Source organism: Gouania willdenowi, chromosome 9 (assembly GCF_900634775.1).
Source record: "Gouania willdenowi chromosome 9, fGouWil2.1, whole genome shotgun sequence".
Classification (NCBI taxonomy): Eukaryota; Metazoa; Chordata; class Actinopteri; order Blenniiformes; family Gobiesocidae; genus Gouania; species Gouania willdenowi.
In genome coordinates this window covers 23,691,654-23,709,852 of record NC_041052.1, presented here as the reverse complement: position 1 = coordinate 23,709,852, position 18,199 = coordinate 23,691,654, and the positions used below count along the sequence as shown (strand labels likewise).

Here is an 18,199-nt window from a genome sequence, read left to right as displayed (position 1 = left end):
CATCAAAATTAAGCTAGGTTTCGAAAGTAACCGACCCTGCCTTTAAATCTGACCAGGAAAAAGAGTGCGGAGTTTTTTTTAACGCTTGAAGGAGATATACCTCGGTGGATTTTTAAGCGTTCAGATCCAGTATGACGAGAAAGGAACGTACATTAGGATGAGCTTTACCAAGAAGGTCAACGAGTGTTTGTTTTTTCTAGGAATGGTTTTCCTTTCGATATCAATTGAACCTTCAACAGAAGTTAAGATTATACTAAGCTTTTTCTGATCTCATTACAGCCCCGAAAATGTTGGATTGAAGAAACTTTTTCCAAGAGAGAATGTGTGAAGTTTATTCCATCCTCTAAGAACTTGCACAGGTAAACTGAGCGAGCGTTCAACTGTTTAAAGATGCTTGACCAAAAGGAAACGTCAGAATCGAAGTGTATTCTGTTATTAAATCGCTGTTTTGTTACGTGTTTTACAGGAAGGAGATCATTTCATGACAGCTTTTGCTTCCCTGTTTATAAATTGTGCAGATAATTAGATAATGCATTTTTTTCCTGTTTCTTTCAGATGTGTTCCACTGTGTCAAGTGTGCCAAAGCTTAATAAGGTAGAAATTATGACTTTTTGTGTATATTATATTATATTATGTTATATTATATTATATAGATCTAATTTAGTACCTTTAAACTAGGGATGTAACGATTAATCGTAAGGCAGTTAAAAATTGATTCATAGGTACCACGGTTTACATCGATGCTCTGAAAATTGAATCGCAGTACTTTTTTTAAACAGCAGAGGGCGCTATATATTAATCCTTTCAGAAGCGGACGTGACGGGCGGAATCTGCTACTATTTTCTTTCTGGCCGCCATTTACTGTTAAACATGCTCATAAATGATTCTTTACTCCTTTAGCACCGAAAGAATATCTGTAATATTACGTGAATATCTGTAAAAGTCATGTTTTTTTTATTAACTCTGTCTGCTAGCATAGCTTCTCTTCTTCACTGGTGGAATAACTGCATGGCAACCGACCACTGGGTTACCAGCGCCCTCTGCTGGTCTAAGCAAATATCTGACGTAAATACAGTAAAATGACTGTTTTTTTTTTTTTTTTTTTGTTTTTTAGAAGTCCAATTGTTAAGGCACAAAATACATTTTCAGTTGCACTTTTAAAAAGAAAAAGAACTATTACGCAGTTTTGAATTGTTTATTATAGAACCAGAATTTAAATTAATAGGTTTCTTCTTCATTTGTATTATTCCTTTATTTCATTCAAGATTTATTTTTATTTAAATTGCATAATTTTGAATAGTTTATCAAGGGATTCTTTTGACAATGAAAAATAAAAGGAAAATAGTATAGTATTTTCCCCAAAAAAATAAAGGAATATTTTTCAGTCATTTGTCAACATTCCCTTTTTGTAAAATAAATCGTGAGAAAATCGTATCGTGAACCCAGAAACGCGAATCGTATCGGGAGTTGAGTGAATTGTTACATCCCTACTTTAAACACCTCTACTCATCCCACTTTCCACTACTCTTTTTTATATTATTCATCAAACATTTTTATTTCCAAACATGATGCAACTATACAGTACATACTTTGTGTCAATGAGATAAATGTGGATTTTTCAGTTGAATGTAATAGATTCAAGGACAAAGGGAGGAAAAAAGAGGAGAAACAGTTGCAGTAGCAGTCTAAAACGTTACCTTGACCTTATCTGCAGGAAATGCTCTGATAAACTCCCACTGATTTATCTGAGAGCTCTAATTTTGGACTGTCTCATAATCTTAGATGATGATCATCCATGCATCTATGGAGTGAAAGATGATCTTTGTTCATGTCAATTCAAATAGAAGTGTCGGCACACACAAAGCACTGGACTGCAAAGACGCCATAATTGGTGTTTTTGAAAAGAGCTCACTAACAAACTGCATTTAAAAAAAAAAAAAAAAAAAAATCATGAGCTTATAGAGATTTTTAAGAACCTTTAAACAAAGAGCCTTTCATTGAATGTGCCTTTAAAACATAATTTAGTGTAGAAGAAAGCAATATATTTAGTCTCCATTGGCAGCAGTAGTTTTAATAGATAAACTTGTATAAATAGGGTTGATGACCCTATACATTTGGAACATTTAATTCAACAGCGTTATTAGCTTACTTATGCATGATTTGAAGAAGGATGCTTGAAGCTTTAAGAGGCGACATATACAATAAACTCATGTGGTTGAATTAAAAGCATTAAGTGATATAGGGATAAAGAAGGAGAGTCTTATAAAAAGCCGTTTGAGCATAAATTTGATATCAGTGATATCGAGCAGCATAGTTATGCTCTACTAGTGCTCAAATTTGGAGTACATATACTCAGTTTTGGCTTACTAGTGAAGTAAAAAAGTGTCACTAGTACTACTAGTGATGCAAAGTGTGTCACTAAATGTTATATGCTATAGGGGGTTGGGGAAAAAGCAAATTCAGGCTTGCTATTGGCATTTGAAAATATCACAACAATTAGTTGTATTTGGTTATATTCCCTCCCTAATTCATTTGCTTTAGGTCTAATAGTATGACTAGTAAATTTTATGGCTTTACTACTACTAGTAGACCAAAAACAATCTACTAGTACTAGTTAGATTTTGAGTGTAGTAGTAAAACTAGTGAACAAAATGTTGTTTTACTAGTAAATGTTATTTATTAGGTATTACCTTACTCATAAAGAATAGGAACAGGAACACTTTACTTGAAGTTTTATATATAAGGCAGACATTACGCTGTCATTATCTGTTGATAGCATGAATAAGGTGTCATGAAGGCTGTCATTAAGTGTCATTCACGAAATTATGACACCTTTGGAGCTATATTGGCATTTTTTGGGTTAGGTAGCGGGATCTAGTGGGGTTAGGGTAACAAATGACACTTAATAACAGCATTCATGACTCCTTATTCATGCCAGTGACAGGTCGGTGTCATGTGAGTAATGTCAGCCTTTATGTATAAAACTTCAAGTAAAGTGTTACTGAAAATTATCAACTAGTAGCCAATTTTAGATTACTAGTATGAAAATATGAAAAATATTTTACCAGTAAAAAGAAACTCAAAGTTTGAGTTAGCTAATTACCCTCTGTGTCTTTTTAGGGCAGTGGTTCCCAAACTTGGGGGCATAACAGGGTGTGTTCTGTTGTCTGTAGTGGCCTCATCTAGTCTGTCTGTTAGCTGCCTGTTATTTGTTAGTCAGTTGTTACACTGTTGGATGTCGTGTAAATAGGTTTGTTGGACTTTTACCAAATTTTAATTAAACATTTCATCAACATGCATTTACAAGTCCTGCATTTGAAAACTAATCTGTCTTCCTTGTCCACTAGTCATGACAGAATGAAGGTAGTAGGAGGAGACAGACACAGTGGCTTCTGACCAATTAATTCAATTCAAGACTCCTTTAAAACACCCTGCTTATATATTTGAGTGCAATCTGAAAAAATGGTTTACCTAAAATGAAGTTAAAAAAAAATATTCTTGTTTTCAGCAAAGCAACTCTTTTCATGTATTTCTTAAACTAGTGCAGTGCCCGTTGGAAGTATGTATTCATGTGGAAGCTTAAATAGAGTTGTCAATTATGGCCAAATGGGTATGTGTTTGAAGGTTGGATGTACAAAGAGGTGTACATACTCTGTACTCTGTAGTGTTATAAAGGGCTTTATTTGCGGGTGCAAAATGAAACAGCATGTGCGATTTCCCTGGTTTAATTCTATGGGACATGAACATGATAAATGTGTTTGTTGTTTTTTTTTTAATATTTATTTTATATTTTTTTGTTTTCTGTATTTTTCTGTAATCTATGTTTTTTGGAGTCATTATGTGTATTTGCGTATCTTTCTGTTGTGTTTTTGTGCATTTTTTATATAATTATAGTTTTTTGTTGCCGTTGTAGTGTGATTCTGTTGTCATTTTGTGTATTTTTTGTATAAATATTTTCTTTTGTGTATTTTGAGTCATTTTTATATTTTTTGGAGTCATTTTGTGTTTTTTTTAAATCTTTCAGTTGTCTTTCTGTGCATTTTTTGTATAACTGTTTTTGGTTGCCATTATATAGTGATTCTGGGATCATTTTGTGTACTTTTTGTATAAATATTGTTTAGTTTTTTGTTTTTATTTTACTCATTTAGTATATTTTTATTATAAATAAATAAATACCTTGTATGTGTGTGTTCCCATGAAATGTTTGAGACGCTGATAACAAAACTCCATAGTGATTGTAGCGCCAATCAGAAAAGTAACAAAACTGCGCAAAACAAAACATAAAGCTCCAAACTACATGCGTGAGTAAGTAATATGTACAATTCAGCTGTCTTATTTTAAAAAAACAAAAATAATTTTTTACTTTTGAACCGTCTGCAAAAGGCTTGCCAGTGAATAACGGTGTCAAATGATCTATTCAGAGAGCTCCTGTGTTTCGGTCAAAACTATCTTCCTCTCTCTCACTCGTGTGTTTACAGTCCACGCCTGCTTGGCTGTGTGCGCAGCGATTGGCTCTGGCCGCACACGTGACTCTTGCTCGGGTGAGGAGCTGTGTAGTGAAATAAATATAGATTGTGTGCTAGCACCCCCTCACACCCTGAGGTCAAATGCTGAATAGGTTTTAGTTGCCGAGCCATCCAGAAGTGAAATAAAATTAAAATAAACATTTTGAAATGACTAACTTACTCCAAAATAACAGATGCACACACTTGGGGTATTTGGAACCCTGACTCACATCAGGTTGAAATGTGTGTGTTTTACACCCAGTGCGTGAGACTTGAGAGCTTTGCTAGTAGTGAGCGTGGCTGCTCAGACAGCCCTCCCCCTCTCTGGTCTAACCCTCCGTCCAGTGTAACCCGCGGTGATTTCAAAATAAAATGAAAATAAACGTTTTGAAACATAATCAACAAATAAGGAACAGTCAAAAAGCATGTTTCCTCAAAAGAGAAATCCACAGGAGCTCAAAAGTTGTATCTTCCTCTCTCTCACTCGTGTGTCTGTGGTCCGTGTCTGCTTGGCTGTGTGTGACGTGCTCATGTAGCTACTCAAGCTCTTCAGCGATTGGCTCTGGCCGCACACGTGACTCTAGCTTGCCACTGTGTTTGGCTCTGGCACACACTGGAGCAGAGCTGTGCAGTGATTGGCTCTGGGCGCACACGTGACTCTCGTGGCTCTGCTTCGCTCGCGGTTGACAATTCTATGAAATTATTAATTAAATGGACTATTTCATTACAAACAAATACCACGTAGCACAGGTTTGAACCAAGCTGCAGCTATGTAGCAAGTATGAGCTCTGTCTGTCTCTGAACACCCGATATTTTTGAGGCACAGACATACACACATACACACCCACAGACACACAGAGATTCCTTGCTTTAATAGAGAGATGTCTTTATTCTGACCAGATGTTGCTGTGGGCGACTAATGGGGGAACACCTCTGGCACGATTCCAATCCTCCAATATCCCTCCAACCTGTGGCTGAACTGGATGTAGAGGAGACTTGGTCTGTCGAGCTCCACACCAGTGTCAGTCCCACTGATGCTTACGGGACGGTAGATTTTCAAGATGCTGCCATGCGTGTATGTCGGGCCAAGGTCTGTAATCAGTTTGCTGTTGTGCTTCAAATAAGAACTGTTCTGTTGTATTCTAACATTTAGATACAAAGTGGAATGTAGAAACAAAGTACTTGCTTACCCATCAAACAATTATTTATTGATCAAAGCTTAGATTTTCACATTAGATAACACGTATGTGAGTTGCTTTTATTCGGTGCAGTTCTGAGGAATCAAAGGGTGTATCACCTCATGTGTTTTACTAGTATGTGCGTGTGGCTGTGGACTCCAAACCTGAAGTGTTGCTCCAGTTGATGTTGAGAGAATGGCAGATGGAGAGACCAAAGCTGCTACTTTCCATCCATGGAGGCTCAGAAAACTTTAGCCTTTCCCCGAAAGTCAAGCAGACTTTCAGCAAAGGTCTGATAACAGCTGCTCTCAGCACAGGGGCATGGATACTATCAGATGGCATCAATACAGGTAAACAAACACACACGTGAGGTTTATGTTTTTAAATAATGTCTTAAATCACACAGTGACTTGCAGCAGTGTGTGGCTCTTTACATACTCTCCAGGTGTGTCCAAGTATGTGGGCGAGGCCGTGAAAACATTTGGAAGCCACGACTTAAGGAAGAGAAACACTGTTGGCATCACACCGTGGGGAGTGATCGATAATAACACAGACCTCATAGGCAGAGATGTCAGTAGGAAAGGGAAACCGACTCTTCTTATAAAACTGACTTAATTTCTAAACTTGTGCTGATGTCATGTAATCCTTGTGCAGGCCTTTAGGCCTTACTACCCAGTCGGGAACCCTTTCAGCAAGAGGTCCTGTCTGAGTGGCTTTCACTCCCACTTTCTGCTGGTGGACGATGGCACACAGGGAAAACATGGCTGTCAGCATGGCCTCAGGCAGAAACTGGAGAAACAAATCCAGCTACAGAAAATACATCCTCGTAAGTTTGAATGTTGGTGTGCGTGTGTACATAATACATGCTAGGATTGAATTCAACAAACCTTGCACTCTACACCTTTCCCTTCTTTGCAGGACTAAACCAGGGAGTGCCTGTTGTGTGTGTGGTGGTGGAGGGAGGTCCGGCCATTGTGTCCACAGTGTTGGACTATGTCAGCAGGGCTCCTCCTGTGCCAGTGTTTGTATTCGAAGGATCAGGCAGGGCTGCTGACCTGCTGGCCTTCTTACACAAGCACACTTCTGTCGACAGGTTACTTATTCAAATGAGCATCACAAATTACAGAAAACTTTAAAGGGTTTCATGGTTGCAGAGTTATGGACTTTATTTTTGGATTTCAACTTGATAAATGTCAATGTGTGCTAATTTTAGACAATTGGAAACTGATATTGAAGAGGATTTCTTGGCCAGGATTGGAGATGTGTTTGCGTTAGATATGGCGGAGGCCACCAACCTGTATGCTCTCCTATTGCAATGCATGGAGCACAGACGGTCTGTGAGTACAGTATCTCTTTGAAATGTGTAATATGTGACTTACATCTCAGGCCACTCAATTAGTTTTGTTTGACAGATAACCATCTTTGACTCAGAGTCAGAAGACCAGGTAACACCCGATGCCGCCATTTTGACGGCCACACTCAAAGGTACCTCCACATGTGATTGTGCATGTTCTTCTCCTGAATGAAAGTGTTTGTGTATCATATTAAACCTAATTCAGGTTTTATTGTCAACAACAAAATTGGCCACCGTCAATGTATTTATCGATGTAAAATGAAATATTTACTTTCAGAAATGTTAAAAACATTGAGTTATGAAGAAAACCAATTTCAGATGTCTCCCTGCTCAATTGAACATCCATTCAAGCATGAAGACATACAGTATATATGCTTCTGTTTTAAACCCTTGATCTAAGTTTTTTTTTTTATCAGGTAAAACTACCTTGTGTATACATATTTTAATATTTGAAATGACACACAGGGACCAAGGCAAGCCCTGCTGAGCAGCTAAGTATGGCTCTGGCTTGGGACAGGGCTGACATTGCACTGAAAGATGTTCTTTGGAATGGGCAACATTGGCAGGTAAAATTAAATAGGAGTATCTCCAATGGATTTCATTCACGTGTATCATCTTTGAGTGAAATATTTGTTAATCTCACTCATTCAATTTGCTGAATACAGATGGGCTCACTGGAGCAAGCCATGCTGGATGCCCTTGTGATGGATCGTGTAAATTTTGTCAAAATGCTGATCGACAATGGCATGACAATAAGCTGCTTCCTCACTGTAGAACGCCTCGAAGACCTCTATAACTCGGTTAATATTACTATACTATCTCATTTAAATCCACAGCCCTGTAAACAAAAATTTGTTTAAAAATATAATGGTTTGTATAAAGATGATTTTAGCTTTGGTAAATGTTTTCCCACACTGACACTGTTTGTGTTGCTGTTCAACTTTGCTTGTTTAAGATCTCCCTCTGCTGAACAAACAAGATAATCAACTTATTTTGCTTGCTGATCTTCAAGCACAAAATCTAATGCTGCATGTCAGCATTTTCCATTGGGATTCACTGTGTCTTCATTATCATTACATCTTGGTTATTTCTCACAGTCTTCTTTATACATACCTTAAAGATGCTTTTTGTCAAGCTAACAGTTTCTTTCCATCCTCAATGCTCCTTCCTGTATTTTTCTTTTACCCATAGCGAATTACAGTGTCTACTTATTCATCATTCAGGAAGTGGGTCTCTTCAAACATGGTAGAAGTTCATATTGCTTGAAGAAAGAGTTTGTTAACTTGTAAAAAAAAAGCACTTCACAAAGCTAGAACCTTCTATTACTCAACTTTAATAGAGGAAAACAAAAATAATCCTCAGTTTCTATTCAACACTGTAGCCAGGCTCACCAAAAGCCACAGCTCTATTGAACCCTCTATCTGCTGGCGATTTCTTCCTGTTAAAAGGGAGTGTTTACTTCGCACTGTCACTAAATGCTAGTTCATGTGGGTCTTGTTGGGTTTTTTCTTTCTTATTATTAATTTTATATTTTGATAAGCGCATTGAGATGACTTTGTTGTAAATTGCACTATACAATTAAAGTTGAATTTAATTGAATTTAATTAATGTGACGAAGTACACATTGATGAGTAAGTACAATGTATATCAAGATGTCATTCAATGAATGTTAAAAAAAATTATCACTTTTTTGTTGAAATACATATCAGTAAGACAATCATTCCTGTAATTACAAGTATGTGGTTTTATAGTGTCATTATGTTCTAGAAAAGAAATATTTCTGTCCACAGGTTCAGGGGCAGACACGGTGCTTCCTCCTTCACCTTGTTGAAGATGCAAAAAAGGTAGGATGAGGAAGAACACACCTTACCTAGTTGTGCTCATAATTGTATCTGCTTTACCACCCACCCACCCCGGGAATAAGATTGATACTTATTAAATAACACGGTTTTTACGTATGACTAGTGTACACATTTGACAATGTTGTGTGTTTGTAGACTTCTCTTCCCCAAGGTTACCGTCTTTCCATCATTGACATTGGCCTTGTTATTGAATACCTTATTGGAGGAGCATACCGCAGCACCTACACACGCAAACACTTCAGAGCTGCATACAGTCACATGCAGGACCAAGTAAGCCCTGATATAAAGCTTTTATGAAGACTGTACTAAAATTTTAGATTCCCTACTCACATAATCAAATCTGCCTTTCTTTTCTTAAGGAGGGCAGAAAGGACTGTGCTGCCTCTACATCTAAACATAAACAAGGACTTGGAATGAACATCAAGAAAAACAGAGGTGTGCAGGATCTGAAGTTCTCTGGAACATCTCATCCCTACAAGCGCAGGGTTGGTTTAACTCATCAATCCACCCATCTATCTTCAAAGTCTGCTTATCCTGCTACGGGCTGCAGGTGCTAAAGCCTGTCGTAGTGTATTCAGAGTGTAAGTGTATGGCTGGGCTAACACAAAGAGAGAGAAAGATGTCCTAACACATACGCGAACACCGACAGACGTGGGCTTTCTACAGGCATGCTCATTAGAAGGAGCAACTTACAAGCCAAAGACTAGAAATATTTTTTTGTTTTGATGCTTATACTTCATATCATGATATCATCATGTACATCAATTTAGACTTTATTTAAAATGCCTGATTCATTAGAAGTGTGGCCTTCAAAAACATTTTTAAGTGATCACACGCATGGTGTATCACGCCTTTTCTTTTACTTTCAGGAGCAACAGGAATCTTCAAGCAGCAGTCAAGATGTAGCTTTGAGTCCAGGCCTAACGGATCTGTCATGCCTGGTTCCGTTTAACTTCAACGACTTGTTTGTGTGGGCAGTGCTTCAGCAGCGGCAGCAAATGGCATTGTTTCTGTGGCAACACGCCGAGGAAGCTCTGGCCCGCGCCATAGTAGCCTGTAAACTTTACCGATCCATGGCCTTTGAGGCCCGGCAGAGCAGCATGGACGATGACATGACTGAACGGTTCAAGACATATTCTCTGTGAGCATAAATTGGTGTATAACATATAGGTTTTATAGCTAATGCCCGAACTGTAGGAGGTGAAAAGCTACAGAAGCCAAAGTTTGCACCAGAACTGTAGCAAAATGTTTTTGGGTGTGTTCAAGTTTGCAAATTTTCCTCAGAAATATTTCTTTTCTAGACATGTTTGTTTGTGTTTTCATTCGATATCTGTTCTCATTCTTAGTGACTTTGGCCAGCTGGCTGTTGACATGTTGGACTGCGCCTTTCAACAAAATAAGCAAATGGCCATGAAGCTGTTGACTACTGAGATGGAGGCATGGAGCCACTTCACCTGTCTGCAGATGGCTGTCTCCGCATCTCACATCCCATTTGTGTCACACTCCAGCACCCAGACACTCCTCACAGACCTATGGACTGGTACCCTCAACATGAGAAAGAACTCATTTCTCAAAGTAACTATCTATATAGAAACTATATAGATAACTGATCTGATTTCTAAGTTTGGAAACTATTCTTGCAGAATTGCTTGTTACCTCAGCACAATTAGCACTTAACTGAGATAACTGCAAATCTATCAGAAACCAAAACCTTCTGTGAAAGTCTTAATTTTCAGGATTCCTTAATTAACACTAACACTTCTTCAACACATATTTTTTAGATAATCCTGAGCCTCCTTCTGCCGCCTGCAATTCTTCTTCTGGAGTTTAAAAGCAAAGCAGAGATGTGCCATGTACCACAAAACCATGAGACAATGTTGTTTGCATCTGACTCTGTTAAGACAGCCCAACATACCCCAGGAACAGATCACACAGTAAAAAAGCATCCGTAAACAAAGTATTTTTTTTTTTTTGGGAATTTATTCATCTTGACATATGACTTTCTCTCCCATCTCACTGTTAGGATGCAGAAAAAGGCTTCTCTATCAATGGCAAGAGTCTGGATCCTAAGGTCGAGACTGTGTCGTCTATAACTGTGCGGTGTTTGTCCTGGATTACAAAACTGTATGACTTCTACACAGCTCCTGTTGTCAAGTTCTGGTTTCACACAGTAAGGAAAACAGTGACCTCTCTACAGGTGATGATGTATTTGTTGCTCAGTGTTTAATTGAATATCCTCTTTTCATAAACTACAGATATCCTACTTGGCCTTTTTGATCTTATTCTCCTATGTAGTCCTGGTGAAGATGGAGGATTACCCAAATGTACAGGAGTGGCTGGTCATAGTATACATCTTATCTACTGCAGTAGAGAAAACCAGAGAGGTAGGAATATATACACAACACTCAGGTTTACTCAGTCCAGTGTCATTATTTAAAGGTCAAAAGCATAGCCATTTTTTAAGCTTCTAGATGATTCTTCCTTGTATCCATAAGCTTCCTGCATTTCTCCTGTGGGACATTGCCCACTCTTCCTCAACGTAAGCCGGTAACTGGATCAGTTTGGTCGGTGTCCTGGTCGTTTTCCTAACCATCTCTGGTCTTAATGTCTTGCCCCATGTTCTTGATCAGATTCTTATCAGGACTCTGACTAAACCATTCAAGGACGTTAATATCATTGTCTTTGAACATTTCTTTGTGGCCTTGCCCCATGTTTGGGATCTTTTTCCAGTTAGTGCTTCCATTTGTGGTCTCAACGGGAGTTTCTTAGTGGATTCCTTTAAAGGTCCAGTATTATGCTATTTTTCACTAATCTCCATTTGTTCTAAGAACCCCAAAAACATAGTATTTGAGGTTTATTTTCCCAAACTTGCCTGTTTTCCAGAGTTTTAGCCCTCTGAAAAGTCAGTTTAATGACGCTTTCATAAACGGGCTGTTTTGGGGCCTTCATGCAAATGCATGAGTGGGCGTGTCTGTAGACGCTTACTCTACACAACAGCTGATCACTATAACAATTTTCTTTTGCTATGCACACACTCTTGTTATAGTTTTCAGCCAAAAAAAATGCACATTACAGTAAAACACATGGCTATTTAAGCGGCAATTGTGATTGTGATTCAGACAAACGCTGATCCACGGTGTGTGTTTATCCAACTGCTGTGTTGCATTGGGTCACACACATGTCAGATCATTTCAAAAGCGATACGAGACGGTATAACGGTTACTAAAAATGGAATTGAGTGTAACTGCTCCCGGGCATTACACCGTCGCTGCCCACTGCTCCTAAGGGAAGGGTAATATGCAGCGAACACATTTTGTGTTTGTAGTTTTACATATATGACAAGAAAGTATAATATATATTGGCAAGAAAAATCCAACTCGCCCGTTTGGAGCTGTCATTTTACAAAACGTGCAATAACAAGGGAGGGAGGAAACAGAACAATATCAACTTTGGCCCTCTGAATGAGGCTAAAGGGATGTATATCAAAACCATTAAAAAGTGATTTTTTTCACAATACTGCCCCTTTAAGTTTTAATCAAGGATCATGATTCCTTGGACCTTGACAAGGTCCCCTGTGCCACTGGAGGAGAATTATGTTACCACCACCATGCCTGAAAGTGGGGAACTGTGTTTTTCTGCTCGTAAAATTTTCTTTTTTTCCTCCAGACGCATCCATGTAGTGAATCAACTTGAACTTAATTTAATCAGACACATTTTACCAAAATATATAGTATAGAAGGATAGACCATTTGAGTGTCCCAGACTAGTTGAGCCTTGAACCATTGATCAGTCCATCCGATTGTCCCAGACTAGCTCAGCCGCAAACCATCGATCAGTCCAATCCGAGCGCTCCAGACTAGTTGAGCCGTGAACCATTGATCAGTCCATCCAAGTGTTCCAGACTAGTTGAGCCAGGAGCCATCCAAGTGCTCCAGACTAGTTGAGCCGCGAACCATTGATCAGTCCATCTGAGTGTCTTGCTTCAGATGTATTTCAGTAAAGTACATGTGAGCCTCCAAACGTTTCTTCCGGAGCAATGGTTTGGAGGAAAAAAATCGTAGAAGCATACAAGCTTAAAAACTGTACCCGCCGGCCACCGTCAAGCATGGCTGTGGTATTTACTGTATAGTTAATTATTGTGTATGTGGATGCTTCTCTTCCTGCGGCACACAGGATCTTGTCAAGGTCCAAAGAATCATGATCTTTGATTAATACGTGAAGGAATCAGCTGATTCACCACAGCTGGTAATGACAACAGGACAAAGATCTGACACATAACATCAAGGCAGTGAAGAAATAGTTAAAAGACAATAGTGTCGGTGTCCGAGAATGGTTTAGTCAGTCCTGAACTGAGTAAACCTTGGGTATAAATTGAGTTAAATGAAATTCCGTACATCTGAAGATCACATTTCTTTTAGTGTGTATGTTTCTGCCTCTTGACAAAATGCATTATTTTCATCACAAAAATAAATAAAAGAAATCCCCCAAATTAACTAGGGTATAAATAACTGTGAGCTTGACTGTATATTTGACTTAATAATATAACTCTCAATTAGGTATTGATGTCTGAGCCAAGAAAGCTGAGCCAGAAGCTAAAGGTTTGGTTCGCCGAATACTGGAACCTCTCGGATTTTATCGCCATCCTCCTTTTCCTGGCTGGACTGACATTACGCTGGTGCAGTGATCCCTACCGCACAGCAGGGCACATTGCTTACAGCCTGGACATCATCTTCTGGTTTGTCAGGGTGGTGGATCTATTGGCTGTTAATCAGTACTCTGGCCCTTATGTCACCATGATCATGAAGATGGTGAGTTAAAATGTACCTTTTTGGATATTTAGAGAACTACAATAGAGGAGTTTAACTCACTTTTTTTCTCTTCTCATCAGATAAGTAACATGTTCTTCATTGTGGTGATGATGGCGATCGTGCTGCTGAGCTTTGGGGTGTCCAGGAAAGCCATCCTGTCACCAGATGAAGATCCATCTTGGAGTCTAGCTCGAGATATTGTCTTCCAGCCCTACTGGATGATTTATGGCGAGGTCTACGCAACAGAGATAAATCGTCAGTTATTTATTTTGAAATCCTCGCTAAGTAGCATTTTATCCCCTTGTTTATATTTAATCAAAGCAGTAAAGTTCATCCTTATCCATAAGATCTAAGAAGAAAATTGTAGAGGGTCGTCAAAATAGTCACATAATTTACATGTTAATCCCATGTCTGCTCCTAGATGATTCAGAACAGGAGTGCTCATAGCTAGTTCTGCAGTATCCCTCTCCAGCATGTTTTTTGTCCCTCCCTATTTCAGTACACTTGATTGTAAAAGGTTGCTCACGATCCAGCCTTCTTTGGAACTGCATGCTTTTTTTGTGCAAAAAGTTTTCTTTTCAATCAGTTCAGTATTTGATTTGTTGTTGTGTATGTGCATGTGTGTCTCCACAGCATGTGATGACGGTCAGCCATGCCCTCCTGCTTCATTCCTCGCGCCATTCCTCCAGGCGGTTTATATGTTTTTCCAGTATATTATCATGGTCAACATTCTCATTGCTTTTTTTAAGTAGGTGTCTTTCTGCAAAATTTGTTAAGGTTGACGTAAGAAGAAATTATTAAATTTAAGTTTTCTTCTTCTCAACAGCAATGTTTATTTTGACATGGAATCAATATCTAGCAAAGTATGGAAGTATAACCGGTACAGATATATCATGACGTACCAGGACAGGCCATGGCTCCCACCGCCTCTGATCATTCTCAGTCATGTAGCTTTAGGAGTGAAAGGCATTTACAGGAAGTTTAGAGGTGACCCTGAGACTGAAGAAAAAGGCTCAGGACTTAGTAAGTACTACAGTGTGTTCAGTGATTTTCATCTTACAAATACATTTATCTGTGGTATTGTCTCGCTTTTGTCTTCATCAGAGCTGTATCTTGGCCACCAGGACCGGAAGAAGCTTCATGAGTTTGAGGAGAAATGTGTTCAGGTCTACTACTATGAGAAGAGTGAATGTCTCCACAGCAATCAGATGAACAGGATCAAAACCATTGCAGAGAGGTTGGATTGGTTTTGTACTTAATCAGTATTTTCATTTTTGGGTTACAATTTACTTGAAGATTCATACATGAAGGCTGACATTACGCTGTCATTTATATGACATAACACCTGTCATTAGCATGAATAAGGTGTCATGAAGGCTGTCACTGTGTGTCATTCTTTACCCTAACCCCAACCCTACCCAGGGGGTCCATACGGACACAGAATGGAGAAGGTACACCCAACCCCCACTTCTGATTCTTGTCTCATTCTTACTACACCACAACACTGACGTCACATATATACAGATACAATATCACAAACGTTTTTGATGAGTGACACAAGGAAGAGAGGAACACGAATGACAAGCGTTGTCCCGTGCCTGCCTTTGATTCCCTATCTGACTGGGACAGGCTCAGAACTCCCCGGTGGGTCTCATTGAGAAATAATCATTACCTTACCTAACCCTAACCCCACTAGATCTCTCGACCTAACCCAAAAAATGTCAACATAGCTTCAAAGGTGTCATAATTTAGCAAACAACACTTAATGACAGCCTTCAAGACACCTTATTCAAGGCACTAATTCAGTGCCAGCTATTTTCAAAATTTCTACCCTCTCAGTGCCAGCCATTTTAGAGCATTTTGACAATTTTTTTAATTTTTCCAAGCCTCTCCCTCCATCATTCTCCACACATGCAACTTCCTCCTCCTCCCCTACATGACGAGTGTCACCGCTTGCCCCGTTTTTTTTTTTTTATCATTCTATCTCACCATCGCCACACTCTCAATATTCCACTGAGGTTCCACACTGTCTTGCAAACTCTCTTCCTCTCACTCTGAGCTCTGCTCATAATGGGTGATCTCTCATCCAAAGGTGCGCTGCTGCCACCTACATGTCACCAGTTGGTCACTACATCATTGTCCAAGTTAGATATTCACCAGAGAGCTTCGTCACACTGTCTCCTAGCAACCCCAGCCGAAAAACACAATTGACGTCTATAGACGTCAACGGCACTAAACGTTACTAAACCAACTGACGTCTATAGACAGCATATACTCATTGAGTGCCATTGATGACGGCATAATTTCAGCCTTATGTATAAAACTATGTATGTATGTAAAACTATGTAAAGTAATTGACTTGATTGGATTACAATTATCTTGTCCACTTTTGCAATGCATCGTCTATAAACTTGTGTATGCTTTTAAAGTATATATTGTTTTTGATCCTCTAGAGTTGAAGAAATGTACACAACAGTGGAGGAGGTGTCAGAGAAAGTCCACCTTATTCAGGACAGTCTGTCTAAGTTGGATTATCAGTTCGGCCAGTTGCAGGACCTTTCAGCGCAGGCTGTGGACATTCTCACTATGCTCTCTGCCTCTGACAGTCTGCATCTGGAGGAGGCTCATCTGGCTCAGTGACGCCTCAACGCAGCATCGAAGCATGTCCACCCTCACAGCTGGAGCCTCCAACATGGAAGCGGAGCAGATTTCGATGTTGTTAATATGCCGCGACTAATGGCAAAATCGTGTAGAAGTACCCCGCCTTCTCTGCTGAAGGCCTGCATCCAAGCTGCATGTCGACAGGGATCTCAGGAGTGGCATGGGGAAGAGAAAGAAAGCAAGGGAGGAAGTTCTTCCTGAGCCAAGGGAGAGTGCGGACGTGTTTTCAGAGCTCTCCGGGAATGCTATACTCCCGTCTGATAACCGTATTTCCGAAGACTCTTTAATAATTTAAATAAGGTTTATTTTGTTGATTTTTGCATAGTGTTTATAGTTTGATATTTATATTTCATGTTGCTACCACCTGCTTTGCCTGTTGGGCTGTTTACTGTCCAAATACTTGTTCTTAAGTGCTTTAAACTAAATAATTGGAAATGCCACACATTGATTCCAGTGTCCATTGGTTTGTTTTCAGAGTGATTTCTGTCATTTCATTCTTCACTGAAGAGATAAATTAATGTTCAGCTGCTCGTGCGTCTCATATTGTGCACATCTCTCAGTAGTATTAACTAATAACTTGGTATGCTGAGGATGTTTTCAAATGTTATTAAATGCACTCAATATTAACAACAATGTTTTCTCCTTGTAGAATATCCTGTGCTTGGATTGGCCTGGTTAGAAAAAAAAAAAAAAAAGTTTAAAGACTAGTAGACACGTCTGTAAGGAAAAATCAGTATAGTCGGCAAGAAAAATTGTCGGTTAACAATAAATATCCCACATAAAAATAATGTAATTGTTGGAATATTGTGGCAGAAGTTACAGAATTTCTGATAATAGAAGTCAAAAAGATGTTTCAATCAATATATAGGCTTTGAATAAAACTATATATAATAAACAAAATAATCCAGAGCAGAAATAAAATTCAAAAGCGTATGTGAATTGAAATGTATTGAATTCTATACAGATTGCAGGTTAAATGAGTAACACATGGTGATGTATTTACCTTCTGCTATCAATAGATTTTCACAGCAAGTCGCAGCAAGTCCTCCTTGGCTTGGAACTACATAAACAACATTTTTTTGTCCAATAGAGCCATTATCTCTCCATTATTCCAAATCTTCTTAATCCGTCTTTTATTTCGGATTTTATCGCCTAACCAATTTGCGTCTCACTGCCTAACAATTAATGTAGGTTACTATACAAAAGCACAAATGTTTTCTCATGAGAGGAGTGGGTGTGGAAGAGACATGTCAGGTATAAAGTCAAAGAAAATTGTCTGAAATATAGAGGACAAAAATTCAAATATTGGAAAGGAGCATCTACAGAATGAAATCTCATTATTTATCAATGTCCATAAATCAACATATCAAAGTGAGTTTTATTTGTCTGCAAGGTCTCCAGAAATGTCACAAAATCCCACTACGGAAGACATGTCTTATACTGCGTGCCCTGATGGTTAAGAGCTACAAAGATAAGTACACCAGCATGTATAATGGCAGCTCCATTTATAAACGCAATGTGTGATGTAGGACTAAGTTAAAGACCGCTAGCGTCTGCTAACATTCAGCTAGCTGTTGGTTAGCTACGTTAGCTTAGCTTCAGCTTCCAAGCCCTTCGAGTGGCCAATCAAAATCCACAATCTATGCTAACGAGAATTAGCTCGCTTACCAAACGCGTTCAACCTATACTGGTTGTTGGACACTCCTTCAATAGCAGACGGTCATGAGATTTCTGGTTTCCCGGTGAGATTGATATGTTGGTTGTTAGCTGTCCGACGCTAGCTACTGCAGCAGGCTGTCATTTGCTGTCATCACGAGGAGACCTGCGCAGC

General features: G+C 39.0%; 2 protein-coding genes across 3 annotated transcripts in view; one reads left to right on the top strand and one right to left on the bottom strand.

The window, feature by feature from the left end:
- The window catches only part of gapvd1 (GTPase activating protein and VPS9 domains 1), a 748,782-nt gene extending 730,583 nt beyond the window's left edge, over nucleotides 1–18,199 (bottom strand). Inside the window, exon 1 of the mRNA XM_028456955.1 lies at nucleotides 18,037–18,199. The gene's annotated coding sequence lies outside the window, so the exon portion shown is untranslated. The remainder of the gene's footprint in view (nucleotides 1–18,036) is intronic.
- Nucleotides 55–16,803, top strand: LOC114469440 (transient receptor potential cation channel subfamily M member 6-like). Of its 2 annotated transcripts, XM_028456962.1 has the most exons (26): nucleotides 55–175; nucleotides 280–359; nucleotides 556–594; nucleotides 5,406–5,595; nucleotides 5,820–6,033; nucleotides 6,129–6,253; nucleotides 6,338–6,509; nucleotides 6,602–6,776; nucleotides 6,897–7,020; nucleotides 7,096–7,168; nucleotides 7,503–7,603; nucleotides 7,703–7,837; nucleotides 8,828–8,881; nucleotides 9,035–9,169; nucleotides 9,259–9,384; nucleotides 9,769–10,040; nucleotides 10,246–10,474; nucleotides 10,681–10,833; nucleotides 10,923–11,069; nucleotides 11,155–11,283; nucleotides 13,456–13,707; nucleotides 13,788–13,962; nucleotides 14,341–14,455; nucleotides 14,534–14,730; nucleotides 14,812–14,944; nucleotides 16,161–16,803. In XM_028456962.1, the coding sequence occupies exons 1-26, from the start codon at nucleotides 158–160 to the stop codon at nucleotides 16,345–16,347; spliced, it is 3,750 nt and encodes a 1,249-aa protein (XP_028312763.1). In that variant the 5' UTR covers nucleotides 55–157; the 3' UTR covers nucleotides 16,348–16,803. The 2 variants fall into 2 exon arrangements, with proteins under 2 accessions (XP_028312763.1, XP_028312764.1); XM_028456963.1 differs by lacking the exons at nucleotides 7,703–7,837; nucleotides 8,828–8,881; nucleotides 9,035–9,169; ... (10 more) ...; nucleotides 14,812–14,944; nucleotides 16,161–16,803 and having other exon boundaries at nucleotides 7,454–7,602.

Excerpts from the sequence above, each read along its gene's own strand:
- LOC114469440 (XM_028456962.1), top strand. Across the intron at positions 10,041-10,245 it reads CGGTTCAAGACATATTCTCT|TGACTTTGGCCAGCTGGCTG; the intron begins GTGAGCATAAAT and ends TCTCATTCTTAG. Across the intron at positions 13,963-14,340 it reads CTACGCAACAGAGATAAATC|CATGTGATGACGGTCAGCCA; the intron begins GTCAGTTATTTA and ends GTGTCTCCACAG.